General features: G+C 36.6%; 1 protein-coding gene across 1 annotated transcript in view; it reads right to left on the bottom strand.

Moving 5' to 3' along the window:
• Window positions 1–25,989, bottom strand: part of LOC102692556 (adenylate cyclase type 1) — a 73,727-nt gene that overhangs the window by 9,489 nt on the left and 38,249 nt on the right. The window contains exons 6-12 of the mRNA XM_006634569.3: window positions 20,311–20,469; window positions 18,922–19,063; window positions 15,648–15,803; window positions 14,012–14,206; window positions 10,741–10,838; window positions 10,548–10,632; window positions 237–326 (exon numbers count right to left, since the gene is read on the bottom strand). Coding sequence (XP_006634632.1) covers window positions 237–326; window positions 10,548–10,632; window positions 10,741–10,838; window positions 14,012–14,206; window positions 15,648–15,803; window positions 18,922–19,063; window positions 20,311–20,469 — 925 coding nt within the window. The remainder of the gene's footprint in view (window positions 1–236; window positions 327–10,547; window positions 10,633–10,740; window positions 10,839–14,011; window positions 14,207–15,647; window positions 15,804–18,921; window positions 19,064–20,310; window positions 20,470–25,989) is intronic.

Genomic DNA, 25,989 nt, shown 5'->3' with positions numbered 1-25,989 from the left:
TATATTTGTGAAACGTGAGCGAGCTTTTTCCAAATTGAGATTTTCCCAATTTCAAAATTAAAAAGAACGTTTGTAATGAACAAAGATAAAATTAAACAACAGCAGGTTACAAGTATGTAATGTGTGTGTGTTTGTTTCCTAGGGAATGACATAAAAACTCTTCACGTTAATGTGATGCTCATCACTGGCAATACTGTATGTACAGAAGGTTAATCTCAGGATTCAAGTGTGCTTACCACATATCCTTGGGCCACAGCGTATATTAAAATCACTATGAACACACACAAAACGGTGCGAATTTGTATTGTGAGGCACCCTGGAAAACACTGAATTGAGAAAAAAAAGACTTTACAATAGAGTAAATACAGAAAAATGTATTATTTAAAGAAAAAAATATGAATAATGACTATTACTTGCACTAGTATGCTATTCTCTCTCAAGTATACAAATCACATACCACATCTATGGTCAGATGAAAGATGTTTAATTTCTTAAATACGCACAATTTCTAAATGCACATATGTATGTGACCCAAAAGCAATCTTAACTCATGTAGAAATAAAATTGAAAACTGTATGTATTCCAAATAAAGAGCAGGCACTATAAAATGACTTTCAAATAATGAGGAACATACTGTACAGATTCTAAATGAGGAAAATCCTCATTTCATACAACAAAAAGGTTCTAGACCTTTAAATTGCAAAGTGGAATGAGCCTTAATCAATGATGAAACACTTAAGAGCAGGGGTTTCCAATCCAGTTATTCTTAAAGGTCACCCTGAATCACTTGGATTTTAAAGATTAGGAACCCTTGTTTGAGCAATTGATCAATTAAGCAAGTAATGCTTCAAGGAAGGGATCACTGATTTTGCAGGGCTGAAAAATACTGTGTTTTTGTTCCAAACAATCTCTAAATTACTTAATTGAACACACCACCTCTTTAAAAAGTCATAGTTAAGTTGTTGGCTTTTAAATTTTTTTTATTTAAAAGCTAGCTACAGTATACAGGCTCTCCAGGACCAGGGTTAGAGACCTATGGATTGGTGTTTCAACAATAAAAAAACGCAAGGCTACCAGATTGTACAATACCTACACCAAGAGACTGCACCTGCAGTAGAAAATAATAATTAATTGTAAAAACTAAAAAAGCATGAAAAAATGTCACGATTGAACCTTTTTAATGAGTATTGCATGCTTATCCACTGTACACTACAGAGGCTAAACTAAATACCTCAAGTACAACAACATGTAATTGTGGTAAATGATAACATTTCAGGACTGTTATACTATGTATTTATCAGAAGCTTTATAGAATGCTTTCATTTGCTGTATGTGGTAATAGCTCAACCAGTGCATATTAAAATGTTTTCATAGTACTGTGCCTTCAAAAAGTATTGGGACAGCAATGTCAAACCTTATTTTTGCCTTACAGTCAAACAATTTGTATTTTAACAAAAGATTCATATGAATAATTACATTCTATTATACATTTTTGCGTAGTTGTATGCATAGTATATATTTGATCATATTAGGAAAAAAAAAACATAATTTATGTTCAATCCATGATTTCAAGTGACCATAAGTATGGGGACACATTCACTCTCACGTACATTTTAGAGAGTAAAAGTATACATGTGTAAGACTTTGAGGCAGAAACAACATGAAGACTGCAACCTCTTGAGTTCACTAAACATTTTCCTCCATTACAAAAGGCAAAATGTTTCCGTAAACTTGAGAAATCATCAGTTACATCACGAGTACAGATGAGTGAGCCAGCTCCAGAGAACGACACTAGGCTTTCCAAATGAGGAGGAGCCCAGTGCATCTACATGTCCTTTATTTCTCCATACTGTAGCCTTTCCCTCACTTTGGTAAAGGTTTATCTTGGCCTCGTCTGACAATAAAACATTGTTTAAAAAGGGACTTACAGTATATCTTGCATAGAAACTTTTTTTAGTTTTTTTTGCAAACTGGATTTTGATTTCTTTCCATGATAAACTGCTGATGATGGTACCTGTGGTTCCTTCTTTCTGTATATTCAATGGTTGATTTTGGAAAGACCGATTTCTCTGCAAGGGCCCTAATTGAGTTTTTCTTTTCTTTCAGATTCAGATATGCACATCCTGTGTACTGCATATATATGCAAGCTATGGAAAAGGGGCACAAATAACATGTGTTGTTTGTTTTGCTGTAATTAGACAAAGTTTTCCTAACACACAGTAGGGGTGTAATACAGTCCACACGACTACTTAGTTTCAGTATTTTAAGAAAACAAAATACATCATATTCTGTATTAAAAGAGCCTTAAAATGCTTTCCTGATTTTGATATTTTAATATCAATCTAATATACAGTGCTACAGCTAAGATACAATAGGGCGCTACAGCTCCACCTTCTAAAATAACTCATGCATATCAAAAGGTTTTAGCCACAATCCTGTTTTTTCAGACTCATTGTCAATTAGTTTTACCTGTCTTCTTAAAGAAATACATACCACATACTGTTTCTGTAAATTAAATTGTGTTTGAAAAGCTGTAGCATGACTATTTTAAAATAGTTAAATAATAAAAAGTAAAAATGGAAATCGTCAGCCCATTTTTAAGGCTTTCTAAAATAATTATTTTTAATGTTTTATGCATAATGTCTTGTCTATGTTTTTCTATGTAGGCTGTTGAAGTGAAGGCTCTTACAGTACAAAAGTACAGAGGCTAATCTTTCTATATGGGTGCTAATGAATTTGAAGTATGGCTATTAATCAAAAGCATTCTTAACCCAGAGAACAAAACACAATGCTCTGGAAGTGGTTTCAAAATGGATCTTTAGAATCCAAATTTCACAATTTTCAGTCCTCAAAAGAATTGCCTTCTTTTGACACATTGACACATTTAATATAAACTGCAATGTCAAATCCCGGAACAATTTTTACTGTTTCACATGTTAAATACTGTAACTGTCTGTATATTAATGATATGTTAATTCAACATGTTATGATGTTGTAAATATTATATAAATATTACATATCACCAGGATAAGGGTTAGAGGTAGGTGTATGACTCAGAAGTACTGTCGGTTGTGTTACTAAACTCAAATGAATCAAGAGCTCGCATTTTAATTGGTTATCACATGTATGTCTTAGAATGCTCACAAATAATCTGTGGGCCTTTTGTCCCTTGATTTAAATAGAAATGTTCTTTTGTTGAAAGCGTTGCTTTTAAATGTCAGACCACCTTCTTTCAGCATTAACTCATGTCTTCTCATCTACAGTAGCTTGAAGACGGTGTATTTTTTGTACAAAATGTAAATCTGTTATCTGATGCGATTTCAGACCCTATAACTGTATACAAATATATCTTTTCTCTTTTGTAATGCATGCATAACTGCTGTATAACCCAGGGGTCTCCAACCTTGGTCCTGGAGAGCTCCAGTCCAGTTGAATTCATTGGAATTCACCTGTAATGATTATCCACATGTGGAAGTGATCTGTTAAGCTCATAATTTGTTCCCCCAAAGGGAACTCCTGTACTTTAGGAACTGAACAGCATTCAGCTTTTTCTTTCAAAAGCTTTCTAGATAACTGAATTGAACAAGTCAGTTGTTTAACTGATAACAATTCGGTTATCCCAGGTCTTTTCAGATTGTGGATTTAATGACACCCTATAAACCCACTGGAAAGGGAGTGTCCAGTGGAAGGGGTAGGTATGAACCTACTGCTATGAGGATGATAATGATAAAACTGTGGAGCTAGAATTTTACAAGATGTATTGTAACTCTTTGCACAGTGTGAACCATTTCAAGCACAGGGCAGACCATATCGTACTGTGCATCTGCTGTAAATATACTGATCTTTGATTGTTGTGTAACCAATCAAAGGCTTTTATTTTACCCATTAGTTTTATAATTACTCAAGCCCCCCACTCAGAACCATAAATCATTTTCACAGCTATCCATTTCCATAAGAAAACCTAAAGGCTAAAACAGCAGACTGTGTAGGATTTCCAACCCAAACTGCGAAAACACAAAATTGGGGCAGGCATCAAGAGCGACCAAGATATGTGATTTTTTTTGCTCATGAAAGTTGGCTGTCCTTTTGGCATGATAGGAGAGAGGGACATTAAAAATTATGTAGACATCTACTTTGTTCAACAAACACACACAATGTTTCTCTAAACACAAAAGCAGCCACTCAAAGTAACTTTCAAGAATGTTTCTCAGGCAGCATCTTTTTATTGTATACATCATAGCAAGTCCTGTTGTTGTTTCGGCAGCCTGGCTTTGCAAGTTACTGACGGAACAGCCAGAGACAGAGAACTTCAGAACAGGGGCTGCAGACTAACGTACAGTACAAAGCACTCACAGGCCAGAGTACACGAAGGGAACTGTGTCCTGGTATGAGACCATTAATAATAAATTAATGACTTATTGCACAGTTATTAGTTGAAGATAGATGCTTGGCAATTATATATACCCCATCAATGGCTACTTCTTTCAATGCACTTTCCTTTTTCCTTACGGGCATCCACTGTGCTTTTATTATACCATTTTTGGAATGGTGTCCTCTGTCTAAGTTCTTCTGCTGAGATCATTATAAACCACTAGTGATCACTAGTATAAACCCAGTAGTTGATTCAGTGCCTATCCATAGAATCTACTTTACCTCCCCTTTCCCTGCCACCTAAGATGGGTGTATTTTCTAATCTGCTGCAGGAAAGCGTGGTGGTCTCTAGGTAATTAAAGCCCTGCTTGCCTCCGGTCCTGCTACTTCACAACGATTCTTGTGGTTTAATCAGTGTGGCTGACTGGCATTACTGCTGCCACACATATGACTGGTATCTCCATTGGCATTTGACATATTTGCCAATGATTTGCATCTACTATGTAAATGTGATTAATTTTTAAATTAAAGATAAATATACACTACTCATACCAAGTACTTTACTCTTGGTTAACAGCATAATATATCTAGAATGGTCTTGAAATGGTTTAACTTAATTTAAACTCAGTACAGACAAGAATCTTAAACTTGTGTAACACTGTGATACATACTGTACAGTACTACACATTGTCTGCCACCCTTATTTCTTATTTTTTTTCTGCGTGTGGGAGGAGTGTTAATACACGAGCTCCAGAGATATTAAAGCGTAGAACAAACGCTTGCTCCAAATCGACAGCCGATAAATTTGTTTTACATTCTAACTGATTATTGGAATGCAAAAATGTGAAAACAGGAAGAAATAAACACTATTACCACTTTATACAGCATGCAATGTATTTTACAGTAGTCTGTGCTTTCTTGCTGCTGGTGGTATGTCACTGGTTTGGATGATTTGTATCTCAAACTAGTGTTACATATGGTGCCACATATTTCAAAGTGTTTCTGAGTCTTGAATCATTGTTGCATTTTACACATCCAATCAGCAAATGTCTTGATATACACAGTTGAACTAAATGTTGTTGACATTTAATACAACGGATGTTGTCCAAAATGGAAAACATACTTGATTCAAACACAGTTTTCCTTTTAAAGAGGATGTCCTGTTGCTCTTAACCTAATTAAGAAAATAGATCTATACTAGAAATATATTTTTGGAGAATATCCAAGCTTCAAGGACCACTACAAAAAGGCAGACCTAATGTTTTGAATGTGCATTAAGTTTATCTTGTACTGTATTCTGAAAACAATTCTTTATACATTGCATCATAATGCCCATTGTTTGCTTGCTACTGTATCTATTCTTAACATTCTTAGCCTGAGTCCAATCCTTGAGAGGCTCTGCAGCATTGAAAATCACCACTACACAGAAGTGTACTGATTAAAACACCGTTTCTTTATTTGGCACCAAGAGGGATTAAATGTTAAATGTTAAAGAGATTTGCCTTAGTCTTGATCAGTACTTATTTTAGCTACAGACAGCCCAGTTTGTAGCATAGTTTAACAGAAGTTTTACTTTTTATATAATGGAGAAAAAGTAAATTGGTACTGTAGCTGAAAATTGAAATGTAGGGTTGCTTTACAGCATGCACCAAAGTATGTTATTCAAGCAATATTTTATGAAAAGAAAATCCTTTTAATCCTTAATTTGATAAAACACATAATGTAGAATGGTATGAAACTGTAACAAAACTGAACAAACACTGGAGAATAGCATGAACACACACAGGTTTCTTTACTGTATGCTTTTCATTAATACTCCTTTAGATGTAGATGTTCTGATATGAAAGAAGATGTAATGACTGGAAAAAACAGGAAAGCAAAATCCTTGGCAACGCCCTGATATCTATAATCAGTACCTCACAACACAAAAATAAAAAGCCACTCTGCAAAATTAAGCAGACACTCTAAAATGGACCTGCTGCACACAGTAGTTCAAGAATGAATAGAAAATGTACTGAAAAGATAAAAGTAAACAGACACTGCTGTACAAAATAGGAGTCCTGGAGACTGGCAATTCAGGACTGTAGTCCTGAAGTAGTCTTTAAGTATATTTAAATCATCAATGTGTTTTTTAATACTTCAGTTCAATTACCTGATCCTGATGTAATACTGTACAAAATATACACGTGGTCTTTAGTGTTCCTGAGCAATTATGTAATTGCCTACAATGACGTAATTAAAAAATAAATGTTACTAATGGACTTTCAAAATGCAGATTATTACCTTTTCTTGTTAAAGCATATGTAAAAAATGTATATTAATAAATAATAATAATATATTTTTGCAATTTATTTAAAGAGCAGAAAATTGTACTACTTTGCATAGTGGATTTGTTGTGTAATATTGTGTCTGTACATTTGATTTGTTAAATTCAATTTAGAAAATGTTCTTTCTGCCACTTCCAAACAATGTGCAGCTTCAGAAAGCTCTGTGGATATTACACATACATACTTTATATTGTAATTGTGGTAAGGAAGATAAAGTATGATTACTTTAGTTCAGTATTTTTTGTATTACTACATCTAATTCTCATATTTTAACATTTGCTTCAGGTAAAACTAGAAATGAAATGAGTTCTGAATCCTCAACACTTGCATGGAACTAAGAAACATTTCAGCATTTACAGTTACAATCACAACCGTTGTTGGTTAAGATTTAGCTTTCGATAATGTAGTATACTGTACATATAGCTTGTTGTTTGTCATGAAATAACACATTGCAGCTGTTCAGGGCATATGCTCAAACACTGCAGATAGATGCAATTATCACGTATTTACAGCATTTTGCCAGGTTCCAGGAAATGTGAGAGATGTGAAAGTGAAACTAAACTGTTCTCTTCTTTCGTTTCCAAGAGCTTGTGCAGCACAGGCACACGCAGAAGGAGTCCTCTGCCCTTGCAGTGAACACATCTTGATTCTATGTTTTGATTGCCGCTGATTAAAGCCACCTAACATTAATGATGCCATTAACTGTAGCCAAACTGTCATTTAGAGACGTGTCTCTAAATGATATCTTGAAATGCTTCAGGGTATCTTTACCCCTGAGCACAAACTATACCAAGATGCAGAATGTATTATGTCATTTTATAAAAATTGTATGCTCCAAAAAAAATGCAGAATGTCACTCCGACAATTTTAAACATTTGAGCCCTCTCAGCCTGTAACCTCCTGAGCGTCGAATATACCCACAACAAGGACAGATACTTGCAGTGCCCATGGACACTTAAAGCCATAGACCCCTATAGCCAGTTTCCACCTGGAATTTTCTCCCCTTAAATATTTTTTTTATATCTCTGCAGCAGAACATAGCAGAAACCTGGTTCAGGTCTGAAATTGAATCTAACCCCCTTGGCTTTGAGTGTGAACAGGAAAAATTCTTTTATCTCTTATTGTGCACAAATCTTCTCTCTTTATGTGTCAAAGTGCTTGTAGGCCTTGCCCTAGGTGTCTACTACCTTCAATCAGTCAATTTGAAAACATTCTACATATTTTTTTGTGAAGACTGGATCTGGAATGAAATTTCTCGCATCCCAAAAACATGTTTAAAAGTTATTGAAAGCCAATATAAATATGCAAAAGCCATTGCAGTTGCCATAAAAAGCCTTTAGGCACTGCTAGAGAGCTGTTTCTGCTGTTAGGCATTGAAAAAAACTTTAGAGTGGCCTGTAAAACAATGACCACTGATAAGAATCTGATTGACTACCCTTTCTGTGTCAATGATCCACAGTTGGAATGTAGGTAGATGACAGCCAGAGGCTCCCAGAGGAAGTCCTGTCCCCTAAGGGCTCTGAGAGGCTGAAAATACAATGAATGAGAGTGTTTTCCACCAATCACACCAGGTTTTTTGAGGCGGTCAGTTTCAAAATTCAATTTTAATAGCCAATACTTTTCAGTTTCCTCCAACGCATAGAAGTGCATCATCAGATAAAAAGTGTTCTTGTGATTGATTGTCTTGGTGTGTTTTGGTGCTGAAAAGGGTTTTATGAAGCTCCAGTTGTCTATTTCTGATTGATAAAACGTTTTCTGTAAAGGTTTTTTGGTCTTGTTGGTGAGACTAGATGAAATGAGACATGTATCTTAAGTCAACGTTGACTTAGCTCGGACCCGCCGGCGGTTCCGTGGCGCACTATGGAGCATGTTACTGCTTCACTCACTGCTACAGTGGTTTTACAGGGGAAATGCAGCGCTGTTTTTATATTTCGGGGTTATAAAGAATCAGCGTCGACAAGTGCATTTCAAACCACAACAAAAGTAAAATGTATACAGTAACTTGTAAAACCTCCAGTTTACATCACAAAATAGATTAAATTTCCAGGTAGGTGCAGCACCATCTTCAATTTAGAACAACGCAACAAAACCTCCAGTGACATAGCTTTATTAACTTTCAAACAAGCAGGCTTGTAAATACATCTCTTTTAATCCAATGGAAATATTGATTTAGATTTTGAGGCAGTTTTACCAACAGATACGGCTTGTTAACTTTGCATGCAGATCATGTGAGAAGATTTCTGTGGTGCTTACTTATTCGCTGGTACATTGCATTGCATTACTCGTTACAGTGACTAGTGAGCGGGAATGGCACTTCAAGTTGCAATTCTTGCAAACTCTCGCTCTTGGCCGTAGTGAGACCAGCGTGTCCGACAACATGGCGACTTACAGTACTTTCACAACATTTGTGACTTTCTGTCTAATTCAAAATTAGTAAAAGTTTTCTATAAAGTCAATGTTTATTTTGTTACTGGGATTTAATAACCGATCAGAGAATTTGGGACTGCAGTTGTGCTGTAAACATGTCAACATCCTACATGATCCTAACACTTGTGTAAGTGTCATGGCAGAAATGTAGGCAAACTTCTACTTGTGTGACATTCACAATGTCTCCTATTTCCAGTTCTAACTCTTAAAGTTCCCTTCTTAGTCCTGTGACTAAGTCCTTATTCAATTCCTCTATAGTCCCAGTGAGTTTGCAAGGCATTTATGCATGAATACCCATGATATTAACATGATACCTTCTTCTAATGAATTCCAGATAACATAGCTTTTTGTCAGAGGTTCCAAACCTACATTTGGGATACACATCTCAATTACTCTTTAGTTTGGAAACACTTGCTCTCAGTAAGTAGAGAGCAGTTAATTAATGTAATGGCTTTAAATTCAATTTACATCTACTTTATCGGAAAATCTCATTTCTGTCATCTCCAAGAACATTTGCAGCTTAAGTAAACTCTTGTATCTCCGTGTTGAATACAACAACAATCTAAACTGTGTTACAGTGCTCAAATTATCGGTCTCCTGTTACACTGCATCGACCTACTGTGTCATACAAGGCTAAACTAACAGCTATGGATATTCTGTCCATTATACACTTGGTGTCATATCACAGCTAGATTGTGTCACACTACCTAGAAGTACAAAACAACTACATGAATAGAAGATAGAGGACTATCAAGGTATAATTTAGTGGTATGGTGCTGTCCTTGTAATAATGGTGATAAAACATGTTAGGGTCTCTTACTTCAGGATCTAGAAGATAAACGGTAAAATCTGAAGTTGCCTGAAAAACACTGAATTACTTTGTAGGCCCTAAAATAACACACAAGCCTAATTACATACCCCTGATTTTCTTGGTATTTGCGATATATTAGGCAAGGTGACAGGCAGTATTTTATGAAATTTCTAAAGGAAAAGAAAAGCTCAAAATAATGAACTTTATACAACGCATAAGCCTTATGACTTATGAGCCAGATTTTATATAAATAATCAGAGCTTCTACGGAAGAATAAATTATGAATGGATCACAGAAAAAAATAATTGCAATCTAGTCAATGGAACGTAGTCTATATACCGTAAATGTCTAACACAAAATCAAGTCTGCAGACTATTGTGATAGGCTGACAATGAAAAGACAACCAAAGTGAGAGCAAAAAATGAATATTTAAACGATGATATGACATATGATTCCATGCCAATAAAGATAAAACAGATCATTTTCAAAACAGGTGATAAAATTACATTAAAAAATGCCTGTTGCAATTGAAACACAAAGTGATTGATTAGTCAGGAAATTAGTACTCATGGGGGAAGAAACAATTGAAGAAAACATAAAGCAAGTATTACCTGTACTCTAGTGACATGCAGATACATAATACAAGAAACAAGGAAGCATATGCAGAATACCAAGAGGACAAGAACAATTGTGCTCCTAGAGAAAAGCACAGAGGGTGACACGTTAGTACATGGTAATTTTTAAGAAGGCAAAATTGTTATGAATGAACTGAGAAATAAAATTTTAACATCTGCGAATACATACTGTGGGATTATTAGAAGGTAAATGAGGCCAAATAAGGCAGCAAGGATCAGAGAGAGAACTACTGCACTGGTAAAATATTCATCATGAAGCTGATGGTACTGTATGGGGAAAGAAAAACAAAATAAAAACGCATCACATATTGTGCCTTTAACATGGAAATTTAAAAACATTTTAAACAATAAATATTGCACTTGCTGGTACTAGATGATTCATTCACTCAACTCTCATTGCAAAGTCTGGTTATATTTAGGAGGCATATCAATATATCTCCTAAAAATATTAAATAAACCGTCTTAATAAATAAACTCTGTATAAACCCCCTCCTCTAGGCAAGCCAGAAAGTCTCTCTTGTCAACATACACATGAAATGACCCAAATATTCTCATCCGTTCCTATTTTGATGAAATGTGGAGGCAGAAGACAAGTCTTTAGATTATTAGGCTGGCGTGGGTGGATGTCTCTGATCTGACACACGCTTTTTTTTCTGTGTCACAACTGCTTTTCTGCTTTCTAATGTATTAAAGAGAGATCAGATCAGACACATTAAAATAAAATTAAATTCTCGAACAGTATCCTAAAATGGAAGCGGGGAAGCTGTGTATCAAATATTCGAGAAAAGGCCTGAAAACAAAATACAATTTTTTATGCAAAGTCGCAGAACGTCTTCCCATGCATTGATATGTTATTAACAAGCTTGCTCCTGCAGTATTTAACTTGAATTGCTTTAGAAGTGCAGAAATCATACTTTTTTTGTTACTTGCAAAACTGGCCTGTTGGTAGTTCAGGAACTTTTCTATTTTATGCTCAAAAAGCTAATGTTCAGTTATCGTATTTAGCTATTTAATTTTTGCATTGCAAATTGCAGTATACTGGAACTCACATTTGTTTTGCTAAATTAAGAAGAAAAAGCATCTACAGTACTGTATGTATAATTTCTGTTCCTTTTGAAAGAAAAAAAATCATTATCAATTTATATTATAATAACTGTAACAGTTTAGTTAAAAAGAGTATCGTTGTGAAGGGCTTGCAAATGACACTATCAATACAAAATAGCTATTATCACTCAAGTGTCCATTAATTAAGCATTTGTACATGAGAAAAATCTGATTTGTTATTTAACAAATCCAATCAATCATAGCTAGTGATATTTGCTTGTTACATTCAGGATTAATGCATTTCAGGTTTGCTCAAATAGTGTTTGAATTTATGAAAATTGTCCTTACTGCCTTCCCATTGCCACTCACGGATATCTGTTTAATCTGTTCCATTGCATGGTATGGTACAGTAACTGTGAAAGTAAATAATAAAGTAAATCGCAGTTAATTAGAAACCCATCTTTATATACTTTAAAAAAAAAGAAAATTATTGACACTGTGTGCGCACACGGGAAAGCACTGTGTTGGGATGGACCAGATTGGCCATGAAGATGGCAAATGATTCTTTGTGATATATTGGTGAATAGTAAAGACACTGTATTATAATTAAATTGTTTGCAGTACAAAACAATCATTATAGTATATATTCCTTAAAAAAGGTGTCATCCATAAATTTATGCATCCCTGAATTTCATGCAACTCGTATTGTAATTCTTGCATCTTTTGTAAGAGGGTGGCATGTTCATGAGATTCTTGTTTAAACTACAGTACATTCCCCAGAGAGCAATGGGGAATTACATGTTATCCTTCATCAGGTTAACAATGAGAACACAGTTGATCAAGTGACATTTAAAAAAACTGAAGCTGAGCCGTCAGCCTCTGCTTGCCAGGAAGTGAGCAGAGTCCCTTTGGGGGAGAGGAACAAGGAAGTGACTGAAGTAAGTCTGCAACATTCAATGGCCTTCACACAGGAAATGAGTCTGTCTCCATTGGCCACCCCCCTTACCTTGCTCCTGATTTAGCTTGTCAGGTAAACTGGTAACATACTGAACGATTTGCTTTTAGGTTAGCTGAATGGGGCATGATGTAATTCTGTTTATTAAACAGGTCATTGATGTTCATTATTTTAAGGACAAATTAAATGAAAGGAAAAAAGTTTTTCATCTGAAATACAGGACGTCCAGGCTAACAGGATGTTGTTGGCAACCTTAGCGTGACCAAAGTAGGCATGATACTGTCGATGTCTTGTGAGTATTTTATTTGAGAGAGATTTTCTTCTGTGAAAGAGTCTCAGGAAAAGACTTTATTGTGAAGCCAGTAAACAGTTTAGCTGCCCATATCTTTAAGGTGGGGCAAGTGTACAAGATGAACAGCTGGATCACGGATAGACCAAGATTTTGTTTATGTGGTTGTTTTTTTTTTTCCTATTTTGTTACGCTATAAACATAAAACCTGCTACGAATTTTACCTAATGGCTGTGAGCGTGTTTTACCAAGATCTGCCTAGTATAAAAACATCCTGTTAAGGCACCCTGAAAGTGTCACACTTTAAAACATCAGGAAAGATACAGATCTATTCATCATGATCTTTTTCTTTGGTAGCATTCGCTCAGCAAAACACAGCGGTGCCTTCTTGTCGTTTAGCCGACGATGGCGATCATCTGAGAGAAGGGATGGCACCTGATTTCAAGGTTCACTTTAGCAAACATATAGTTCTGCTTTTAAATCTTTTTCAGAACCATTGTTACTGAACTGGTCTGATTATACATTGACTGCTCATTGAAAATATGTGATTTTGTCTTCTGTTTTGTCAACCCAATTTTTGAGTAATTTCATCTTTGTAATCTTTGAAAAGTAATGTTACACATCTTGTCACCATTCGAATGAACAACCATAGTGTAGCTGATTTACGACTGCTTGACATTGTTTTTTTATCCAAGGGAAAACTGAATCAGAAACAAATGCAGATTTCCTAATTTCCACTGGCTTGGGAAGGCAGTGAGTCACGAAATGAGCAAACCAGAGAACTATCTGTTGTATCAGGTCATTAAGCCCCTTTTAAAGCTCTGTAAATGTATTGCAGATTATAAAGAATACCAAACAAACTGTTAAAGGGAAATCCATCCGACTTAAAAGCTTGTGTGTCATAGTGGTAATTATTTCTGCACGTCTAAAACATAAACAATGAAAAAGGTAAGCCTGGCATTAAAACAATTTTAATATTAGATTTACAAACAGTGCTCATAATTCATTTGATCTAAACTACAGATTATTTCCTGCATAACATTTGAGTGCGTCTAAGAAAATCTGATGTTTTCAATGAAGATTAACACAAAACAATACTCGTACACAGCCAGACAGAGAAAGAATGAACAATTTAACACAAAATTCACTTACTTTCTGTTCCCGCTCAGCACGTTTGTACATTAATGTGATGAAATGTAAATCTGCCATTTCTGACTCAGTCTGTCGAGCTTCTATTAGGCGACTGATATACCTGTTTACTCTGGTGCCAGGGGTGTTGTGTATTACATTAGTTGAAAAGGATGTACGATTCCTTAGCTTTTCAGAAGCAGTTCTGAGTGCCCTTCTCTGTAGAAAAAAAGGTGGGAGAATACTGTATATTTTGCATATAAAATCTCAATTTGTTATTCCATGCTACGCACGTTGAATGTTCCTCCCTATATAGCATCAAGAAAACTCATTACCACATTTCAGAAAAGTATGTCCCACAAGGGATCTTAAGAGGGCACTTAAATTATGTACAGTTTTAAACGGTATGTGAATTACACAATTAATGGTATCAAAGAACTAGACTTGTCAGTAGCTTGAGTGTAAATCAAGCCTAAAATCAATTAAGTGGTAACCTAATAAAATCATAACTGCTGTTATTGTTAAACACTCTGAATGGAACCCATGCATACAGTACCTGCTATTTATCTTCAACGCCAAATCTAACAGCTGGGTGTGTTGGGCATCTTTAACTATAGCTTGTCTATATTGCACTTGAACAGCTACTGTACATGACAGAAGCAGTAAATGAGAGAAAGGAGGGACTGGCTTCTTGGTACATTTTTTCAGCACCGCCATGAGAGTAAACTGCCTCCAGCATCATTTTTAAAGTTTGTTGCTTCTTTCTTTCAATCTCAATAATTTTTTTGGCAAGACCTATGAATTGCATAACATTGTTGCCAAAACAATATAAATTTTAAAGGTATTTACAGACATTTGAGATGCTCAGTTCTGGTGTCATATGCCGTGACAGGAGGTCACATACTGGGTTGTGGCCTCTGCTGACTGGAAGCTGTTCTGATTCTGGCAGGTGTGGGAATTCTGGGATTAGATTCAAAATTCTTCCAGTAACTGTTTTAGGGCCTTGCTACTGTGCATAACTTTCACTTTAATAATTACTTCCTTTTGGTTTTTGGTAAGAAGGGATTCCATTCTTCCAAGTGTTCCTAGCTGGCCCCAACCTCAGAATAAGGAAACATTTACAAAATGAAACCCAAAGCTTTATTTAAATGAAAGCGAGCAAGTTAAATATGCCTATTACGTGTTGATCACCATTGCCTTGACACTCAATAACAAGCTTACTGCAAGTTGAACCATTGAATTTGGTTTTAAAATTCACTACTAAATCTAAACCTCTGATTTTTGTAGCCTTTTCAGTTGGAAACATACGGTATATTCATAGTTTGCAGTTTACAAGTCTTATCACCTACCTCTAGACTGCTTGGAACATTTTGTAAATTTAGGAATGATTTTTTCTTTTTGCATTCATTTTATCCAAGAAGCACAGAAATCCTGTCAGTCCTTAAAAGGTGGGTAGTTGGACTTAAAGCTGTGAGCCAGATTAGAAAGTAAGCCACAACAGGGATTTAACTCCATCAGCTTTGGAACATAAAATAAATACTTAACCGTTTAACAACATTATCACATAGATGGCTTTCTGGACAAAAGGAGGAATGATGCACACAAATACACATGTGGAATATAATGTAAGGTCGCTATTGATTGTTCACATTGATTTTACCTTGTCATCATCCTCGCAGGTCATGACGTTAGAAAAGGGAATCTCAGCTTTGAACATCTTTCTGCAGTGCATGAGCTGAACCAGCAAGTAGCAGACTGTTTTGAACTTCATCCTTTTAGCAGGCTTTATATCGGAGAGGATTAATCCAGGGAATATCTGTCAAAACAGAATAAAAGCTGTAATCAGTGTGTCGTGTAATGTGATTTCTAGGAATCGCCAGACTAAAGTTCTGTTTACTCATTTAACTTTTAAAATGTTTTTTACCCAAGTTTATTCTTGGGCACAGTGGTACGGTATCTATTGAAAAACAGTTTGTTATACAGCAGTTTTATTCTTGGAATGTGCAAGAAAAACAAACACAGTAACCCTCCTTTAATGCCAAATTAAGGTCATCTCAGACAATGTTTTTTAACTGTTATCACAAGAAGCACAACTGTGATTTTATTGCACTGCTATGCTTACAATACATCAACACAATATCAGCACCAAAGGGTACATGATAAGACTCCTATGACTTCTATGAAAACTTTTTTTTTTTCAAATTAGGACATTATAATAACACATAGGATTTGAATCCACTGAATCCTGGAAAATGTTCATATAGTTTCTACACTTCTAAAACCTCTCAACACCACCTTTGATCACGACCAATTAGCAGATGTCTTTCTGCCACTCCATTGCCAAGAGCATACACCATAGGTAAAGAAAAACAAAACGCCTTAAAGTACTCATGCAAAATAATCTAAGATACTGTGATGCAAGAGGAGTAAATATATTGATGCACAAAGAAACGCAACAGGTTGAACATATTTCATCAAACACATCAATAACTGAAATCAGAAAAATCCCTGAAAAACGCTACCGAAATGGAAGTATTGCAAAGTCGGTATCGAGTATGACATCTTTGAATGTGAACACAGTCCTGTCAGCACTGCTGCACAGATCGGTGCAAACGCTGGACTGACTGCAGTGGGATGTTCTGTCACTCCCCCTGTGTGGCTGCAGCAGAGGCCAGCCAGTTGCAGGTTTACCCAGGCATTTACTGTTGATAGCATTGGTGGGTTAGCTCCATGGTCAGCTGGAAAAAGTTGACTCTGGCAAGTTCTCTGGATTGTTTTCCTGAAGCCATGCCACTGCAATCTTAGCACTTAATGGCGTCCTACCAGAAATCCGACACTTCTGGAGTCATCTTTCAGTAACAGGAGAAATTCAAAGAGCTGACTTTCGACTCAAGCACTTGATTATTGACCCTCTGATCGTGCAGTAAGGTTGTCTTAAATCTGCCCCTAAGGCATCCTTGTGTTAAACAGATACCATCCCCGTATCAATATACAGTACAGTATGTCTGCTGCCCCTCTGATTGAACTGAAAAATGCTACAATCTGCACAGAGCTCACCACAGCCTTTCTACAGGTTGTCTCCTGTCTGCAAAATTGCATCATTGGTGCATAAAACACCCCAGAATTCCCTGAGCAGCTAGCTCAGGTGTTTTCTATCTTAACAGGATATCTTTTAAGATATTTCTATCTTAAAGGAACCAGGCTTCTTGAAATACACAGGCAACTATGTGATTAATTGCTTCTCCACCTAACATGCGTTCAGAGACAAAAGAGAAGCAAGGGTGCTGGTTTTAGTAGCAGAAAGTCTTATAAAGTGATTATAGATTTGAGTACAAATAAATGTATTTAACTCAAAGGAAAGCAATGTTCTAGGCTGCTGCGGGCCACTAACCACATAAATAGATTTCATGTCCTTGTCACTGAAGTAGAGAAACATAGCAGACGCTGGGAGAGCTGTTCATCGTTAACTGACTTTCCTGAGAATACAGTTCATCAAGAAGAATTCTTTGCAGTTACATAATCCATATATATTTCAACCCAAAGGATCTTAACCCAAATTACATATTGTGTGCGACCCATTTCTTCTAGCACTGAGGTGTCCCACCCACCTGGATGATGCTCGGCAGCCATTATGCGTCAATAACTCCAATACACCGCAGTTCAGTTAGAGATGAGTGAAATTACTTCACATATTGAATTGAGGGAGAAAGTTAGGTAAGAAAGATACTACGAGATGCTGTTTGTTGATCATCTTTGAAAGACCCCTAAACATGATGTTGCTTTCTTAAGTTCTAATAACAGCAGAACACATTTGTTTCTCATTTTAAAATTAGTAGATAGTTTTTACATTTGAGTTTAATTTTTAATTTTTGATATTCCTGTTTTTTTTTCCTTCAGTGTTATAGTGATCAGTTTAGACTATGTATGGATAAGTTGTGGCTTTCATTTCTTGGTTTGGGAGGTGACACTTTCCCATTTACAAAGCGATTAAGTGTGACAGTAATTATTTTTTCCCTGTTAATTCTGGTAACTACTATAGTAGTGAAAGTGGCCAGCTAATTGTGACTAAAGTGTGTTATCACATTCATATGAGAACCATAATGATCACTTATGTAAAACACTTAACACGTTGCGACGCTTTTTGTTTCTCTTTTGGATGTCACTGGAATTGACTCTCATGAGAATAGGAAGTTGAGAAGTAGGACCCAGTCCACTTACACAGAGATGATGTTAACAAAACTATTAAACCATCACCTAACACATTCATGCTCCATGTTTCATCATCATTATTAGCTTTGGAGGAAATGTTTTATTTTTGTTTTCAGTAGCTAATAATTTGCTGCATGATTCACATCTGTTGGAAGCTCATTGATAATGGCTGGAGTGAGCCATCAGCGACTGCAGAATGCTACAGCAAAGGGTGAATCTGGAAATTGTCTCTTGAGAGACTTGAAGGACTCTGCTTGTGCAACTTGCTGCATAATCATCAACCCCTTTCCAGCTTTATCTTTCAAGAGCTGAGAGCGAGTGTGTCGATATTCCTCAAACTGAAAACTGACTTCAGTGTGAGCAGTGTGAAGACACAGCTGGCGCAAAAACCAGCAGACCAGGGCTTGGGACCACTGCCTCAGCCACTTCCGCAGGCCGTCGTCTGGTCCTAGGCTGTTCTCTTTCTAGACAGGCCCTATTGGAGCCGTTATTTGTTGATAAGCTTACAGTAGATTTTAGAGAAATGTTTGTCTTCTTTGATTTGTAATTTTCTGTCTTTATGCAAGGACTATTGGCTTTTTTCTTTTAAAAAAAAAGACGAATCACTGTACTGTACAGTATGTTGCTTCCATTTGAGTTGGTCTCATTGGATTATCCAGCTGAATGGAGAGTTGGGAAGGGGATTTATGGTGGCCCTTAAATATTAAAAACCCTGGTTTCCTTACCTTTCGTCGATGAGATGGCACAATAAAAAAGGTTTCAATGTCGTGTTTCTGAAGAAAGCTGTTTCTTTCATGGCCATATCCTGGCTCTACTTCATAGTCGCCATTGAGGCACTCCAGAGTGGTTTTTGTGATATGAACCTTCCTATGAGGAGGTGGAGAGGAGAAAATCTCTCAGTATGGTATTATTTTAAGACAACATAACATTTGAGCACAACTCTCTATGTAGCACTACCTAACTGATAAGATAAAATAATCTTTGACTGGAGGTCATCAATACCCTAATAATAATGAATACTATTCATTGTCACCAGTTACCAGTCACCAGTTTCACCTATTTATTTTCAGCAGTCCACTGTACGGCACAGTATCAAGAACAATAGCAATTACACAAACATACTAATTGTAACGGAACAGTTCTTTCCAGACCCTATCTGGGCGACACAATCCGGGTTAGAGTGAGAAAACCCGGGGGGAAAGTCTTGCAGGAGACGGGAATGAAGACGGGGCGTGTCCTTGGTGCGCTGGTGTACGGAGAAGGTGTGGCCGAGGCAAACAATCCAAAGAATAAGTCCATAGGCGAATCCAAAAACGAAAGTCCATGGCCAGGTGATCCATCCAAAACGAAGGATTAAAAACAGGAACCGGGTCGGAACCGGCGAGGGGAACAGGAACAGGCATAGAAACTTAAAAACATAATGGAGCCAGGCGCAACCAGGTCCCGGGCTCGCACAATATGGGAATCAGATGCAGAGCCCGGATTAACGTCAGCGCCTGGCTTTTAAGGGGGACTGGAAGGAGGCGAGAACAAGGAACAGGTGCGGGGAATGAGGCAAACAAGGAAGAACTGGCGCCCTTAAGGGGGAGGGACTACAATCATGACACTAATAATACTGGTTCATTTCTATCAGAGTCATGTTGCTAAATTTAAGTGTGTTTTAGCTTGTTAACATCACGCTATTTCTGATTAATGTTTCTTTTTCCATTGATTCTGCTGATGGACTTTTGGTATGTTTCTTTTACTGAATATCGTGTATCCGAGACAGCACCTCTCTGTTGGAACAACTAACTTTATAGAAAAAGTAATGTGAACAGTATATATATACAAATCATCTTGTACAGTGAAACCTAGAAGGTTATGTTAGGAGTACATACCTTATTAATGGACAGTATTGTAATTAAAGGTCTACATATTTTTCAATATAATGTTGAATCATTGATGAGCTTTCAGCCCTCAGGAACAGTTTTACGGGGGTTGGGGGGGGATACAGGTTGTTCTTTTAATATTGAATACTGGGTACAGATCCTTTCAAATCGCAGATGTGCTCAAGAAGAGTGTGGACTTTCGCTTCTCTGTTAAACGTGTGGAGTACTCCGAATGCAGAGACTTACCCAGGCAGTCCACCAGCTTCCATTACATTGGCCAGTGTGACGTCATTGGACCAGACATCGTACTGCCACTTGCGGAGCCCCAGGACACCACAGAGAACTCTGCCTGTGTGAAGCCCAACCCTCATGTTCAGATCCACTTCTGTGGCCTCGGCAACAGACCTGGATGATACCGGCAACGACATGTGGCAGAGAATTCAGGATCATGGCCCAGGTTTACTTTGAAATGTTGTGCGAGCTGCTGCAATTCATCCTTTCACAACATATGTTAAAAAACACACAGACAGTATTATAGCAATTCATACTGCTTAACATGAGAAGGAAAATGTAAGTAATCCAATGGAAATAGTGCATTAATTGTTTCATTCTGTTTGCGAGAATACCTTAAGATTGGCAAAAATATGTTGAAATAACAGTACCAAATTTACCTTTACATTCCACTCTTATTGTTTTTTTTTATTTCTGACTGACACTGAACGCTGACAGCACAGATAACACATGTAAGATGGAGCTCATTAGTTTGTGACAAGCAGGCTTTTAAACCTTTAATCTCTTTTGTTTAGCTTTCAGGACAGTGACCTGCATAGTCTTAGTTTCACATGGCAGCCAAGTCCTGGACAGAAAAATACTATTTATTTATTTATTTATTTATTTATTTATTTATTTATAATGAGTCATCGCATATAGCCATGCACTGTGGGGTAAAATACTCTTTAAAAAGCGAAGCAATTAGAGGAATTTTAAGCAATACGTGAAAAGCCACACCAAAATTTCACAGAATAGTATTAGACATAAAACAAGTCCAGGATGTCTTGTGTTGATCTGAACACAAAAGGAAGGCAACATCCACTCATTCATTTGCATTAACCGCTTCGTCTTTAGAGGGTCGTGGTGAGGTGGAGCCTGACTTGGCAGGACATAGGCATGGTACCACACACAAGAGTGCTCAATCCACGTTTCAGTGTGTATCCTGCTCTGCAGCAAGTTAGAAGCCCAGAATCCACAGACCTCGGGTTAAGAGTTAACAGCTACTGTACAGTATAGGGAGTTGGACAGTGGTCATGGAAAAGGTTTTTAAAATAACCCGCAGCTTGATTATTCGGTGAATTATCTGTGAGCATGAGAAACTTGAAATAAAGTTTTTAAAATAATAAAATAAGCCAAGGCTTCACTCTAATTATACACCACTGTTTTAGAAATACCAATCCAGTCAACTAGCAACAAGATATCTCAGGTTGAGCTCATGACCTCTCAGTCACAAGGCCAAATCTGTGCTCAGAAAGAGTTCCTTTGCTGGTTCAGACCCTCAGAGGCGCACACTTCCATTTTTTTAATCCTCTGCCCACAAAGAAACATACATACAATAAATACATCTTGTGAGTTATTTTTATAGGTTTTGTGTCTAATGCTATTCTGTGAAATTTTGGTGTGCCTTTTCACGTATTGCTTAAAATTCATCTAATTGCTTCATTTTTTAAAGATTATTTTACCCCCTAGTGCATGGCTATAAGCTATGACTCATTAAACCATTGCGACCTGTCCCTGTACACATCTTTTTTACAAGGAAGTCGTGAGCACCAAATACTCAATACTCTTTTACTCTCTAGTTACATCACATTATTAAACTCATTTTTAGTTTTACTGTTTTAGAATTAGTATTGATTGCATTGAAGTTAAACATAAACTGAGCCTGCTTACACGTTCATCATTAATTTATACCAGGAATGCACTGGTTCTCCCATAGCAAAGCAGTTGAGACCCAGGAGTGATTGCGCTGGAATGTTTATTAAAAAATAAATAGAAAAATACTGTGTCTTCATCCAGAGAGATATTTATAAACACGCAGAACCTCAAATGCTATATACTGTACAGCTGTGTGTCAGTGTGCATGAAATGAAGAGACAGGGAAAGAAACACCGAGAGAGAATTTATAAATGAGATGATTTTAAAATGAAATATTTTCATAGCTGTCAAATTTAAAGAGGATCTAAGTCAGCCTGTCCAATTTAATTTTAGCTCACAGTAGAATGTCAGCCTAGAAGCCTGGAAACAGACACACCATGCGTCATTTTGAGGAAAAAGAAGGGCGGAACAGTTCTGAAGACATGATTACCACACAGATATGCATTAGGTAAATATGGTTGTCAAAGATCATGTCTAGCAAGCAGGACTTCCAATTAAACAAGACTGCAGACATTATTTCATTGTCAAGCCTCCTCTGTACACAAGAAAGATACTTCATACAGAGGGCCAAGAGAAGGCTTGTGAACCCCCAGTGATTTGTCTGTACTCATATATTGTAGACCTAAAACATAATTAGATATTAATAAAAACTATATATAAATGATGAAGATAACCTCATCTTTTTTAAGACTTTCATGAACATCTAATTATGTTTTAGGTCTAAAATATACAAAAAAGTATACAGCAGATTACCAGTGGACACATTTTTACATAGACATGGTCATCTACCTCTACTTGGAATAGCTTAAGAACTATCGTGGTGACAAGATTCATAATTTATTTTTCCTTCTTATTTTCCATGCATTGCATTGCAGAACAGAAAATTATGAAATGAGACTGGGTTGCGTATCACAAAACAGTTGTGTTCTACATTTCAGCTAGCATTTATATTTAGAATCAGAGTTTTTCTTTTTTTAAGGAGCTGATATGCTGTTTTTGAAAGTTGCTTTTTTGAGAGACAGCTAACAAAAGCAATGTGTGGGTGTACTTTATTCTTTTGGCCATTATCTTTTTGATAGCTGAGCTGAAAGCAATCGAATGCAATTTTAAGCAACACTAGACACAGTTATTTCCCCCAGAAGCCATATTTTCTTCTTAAAGCCTTATGCTGTGCAGTGTACCTTGAATTGTATTCTATAAACTGTGCATTATATTCATAAATATTTTCTGTACGGAGGTGCAAAGGCATTCAATACATTTCTAAGCAAGCAAGAGCAACTTATGTTTAGAAACTCAAAACTCTCTCACCATGACCTTCATGCTGTGAAGTGTACATGGGCAAGTCTGGTTTGATAAGTAAAGAGCATGATATATTTATAGGTGAAAATTGACTAAGGCTGAAAGGTCTAACTCAAAGCCCCACGTCTGAAATCCATGTCAAAGATGCGCAAGATTGCAATAAAAGAACTACTGACTTGGAGTAAAAGTCATACTACTTACCAGCAAGAAACCAATGACCACGGACAAGGTCTCACCACAAGCACTGATACTAGTGACACAGAGTTTGATCTTACAGTATGTAAACGAATGATTTCCATGAAGACTCATTTCAACCGATTTATCTTTTCGACTCAACACAGCAGTCCCATTTTACTTCCGAGAGGTGAATGGGACTGAGGCACTATGCCGCAGTGCGCGACTACACTTACAATTGTTACTATTATTAGTATTATGTAAACGCAATTATTATTCTTACCGTATTATGTCTAAAAAACGAGCATCCAAATAGCCATTTGGAAATTGTTGCCACCAACAAAAATTTCATACAGGAATTTTCATTCATTGTAATGTTTCAGAAATGGTTCCGAAGGACCCATGTGAATACTAATTGATGTATATAGTATAGTAGTTCTTGTAATGCACCTTTACCATCTACAGTACAGTATCCACCCTCAAATGAGTTGATGCAGGAGGTGGAATAGTCCAGATGTAAAATTTGAACTATAATAATGTGTGGAATACATTACTAACTTGTGAGAGACAGAGTGAAGTATCGAATGAACAAGCGAGGAGTACAGTATGTATCATTTTAAATACAAATCTGGAAATATATACTGCATAGCGAAGCAAATACTGTACATTTCGGATTTCAGTGGTGCATTTGAAAAAAAAATGAAGTGGTAGAACATGGGATTTCTCATCTGTTGTTGGTTTATTGATGGTTATTTTGCAGTGTAGTTACTCTCCCACAAAATAAACATATGCTAAAAAATCATGGGTTCATTGCCTTTAAAAACATAATCTGCAAAGCCAATAAGTTTAAAAAAAATGTTTTTTTTTTCAGCTAGGTAGAAAAATGATCTCCTCCTGTAAAACAGTTTTAGGGACCTGTTTTTTAAGTTACAAATAGCCTCCTCCAGCTATTCCTCTTAAATAACACGTTATGTGAAAAAAGCCACCCTTCTTCTTGGCTTGTATGTGTGCTTTAAGGAGATAAGGTACAGTAGGATGACTACTTTGTATTTTAAAGACTTTTCTTCATCCGTCCTCTACAGCCTGTGTGCAATGCTGTGTGCATAAGAAGCAAGCTTAAACAAACTGGGAAATCTGAACACCATCCTTCAAGGAAGGATTTCGGGAACCAGAAATGAACTTTAAATACTTGCCAAATACCATGTTTGATTAGAAAGACATAAAAAGTTACATCTACCTAAGTATGGAACCCTATTGTTACTACGGAACATTTAATATTACACTGGAAACAATAACCTAATCTGCATTACTCGTGATATAAAATAGTAAATGAATAGATAACGCAGGTATCTTTGACACAGAAGTCAGCAGGAAGGCAATCTCAAGCTGCTGATTATATTCTTGCAGTTCACACAGTGCCGTTTTCACAACCTACTACAAATCCAGGGCTTTGTACAATTTGAAATAAAAATAAATAAAATTAATTGGATTCACTTTTATCTGTACATCAAGCAAACAAATACATAATAATGATCTCTTTTATAGGACTTTCATTCTTGATTCTAGTGTGTTTTTTTTTAGTTGCACATAAAATCCACAGCACAAAACAAATCCCCTTCCCTAGACTGCTTTGAGATACAATGTATGATTCATATGCAACTGTTACAATGTAAATTTTAGAAGTCCCCATGTTTAGTCAACTACTGAAATTATGATCTGTACATACATCTAAGTAATGCTTAATACAGTCTACAGTATAATGCAAATAAAAATAATTTAAGTGTGAAAATGTACCACCATCCTGACCAATACCAGCGCTACGAGAAGTAGCACAGATTCATGGGAGCAGGTGTAGTCTTTTCTAAAACCAGCCAGTATAGCTCAAGAAGATACTCTTCCGCCAGTAAGCTGGTGGGAGATTGGATATAGAAAGAACATCTCCAAGATTCAGGGACAATAGGAAGAACGTGGACAGGTCATCATTCTCAATAACACACAGACGTGCACCAAATCGCAGACAAATCCTGCACAAAATCCTGCACCCAAAATATTTCTCAAGTCTCATTTGCTCTTTTTAACTATTCATTCATTATTCAGGAAAACGAATCCAGGGGAAAAATGTGTGCGCAACCATGCATCTGGGATAGTGTTAAAGAAATTGAACTCGGAAGTCGATGTCAGTAATTGATGTGTCTGTGCCACCGTAACAAGAATGTCAGATACAGTACAATGTAAATGGTATACAGCACTCTTTCACCAAACACCCTCCACCTCAGCTGTACTTCAGCAGATGAGTTGCAAAAACCGTGAAAGATATCACATTAAGAGGACAGAATGTGACCATATAAAACTGCTCAATTACGTTGTCTGTTTGAGCCTTTGCTCCCTTTTCTTACCAGGAGCTGTGCTTCAGAATCACCCAGTATTCAGGTCTGATTCTAGAGCATCAACACTTTTCCCTTTTGTTTTATTTAAATCACTACTACCAGACTTGCAGGGCTGGGGGGAAGGCACGACGAATTGGAC

This window comes from Lepisosteus oculatus, chromosome 6 (genome assembly GCF_040954835.1).
Source record: "Lepisosteus oculatus isolate fLepOcu1 chromosome 6, fLepOcu1.hap2, whole genome shotgun sequence".
Lineage (NCBI taxonomy): Eukaryota > Metazoa > Chordata > Actinopteri > Semionotiformes > Lepisosteidae > Lepisosteus > Lepisosteus oculatus.
The sequence above is the reverse complement of the archived record's forward strand: the minus strand, read 5'-3'. Positions and strand labels throughout refer to the sequence as shown.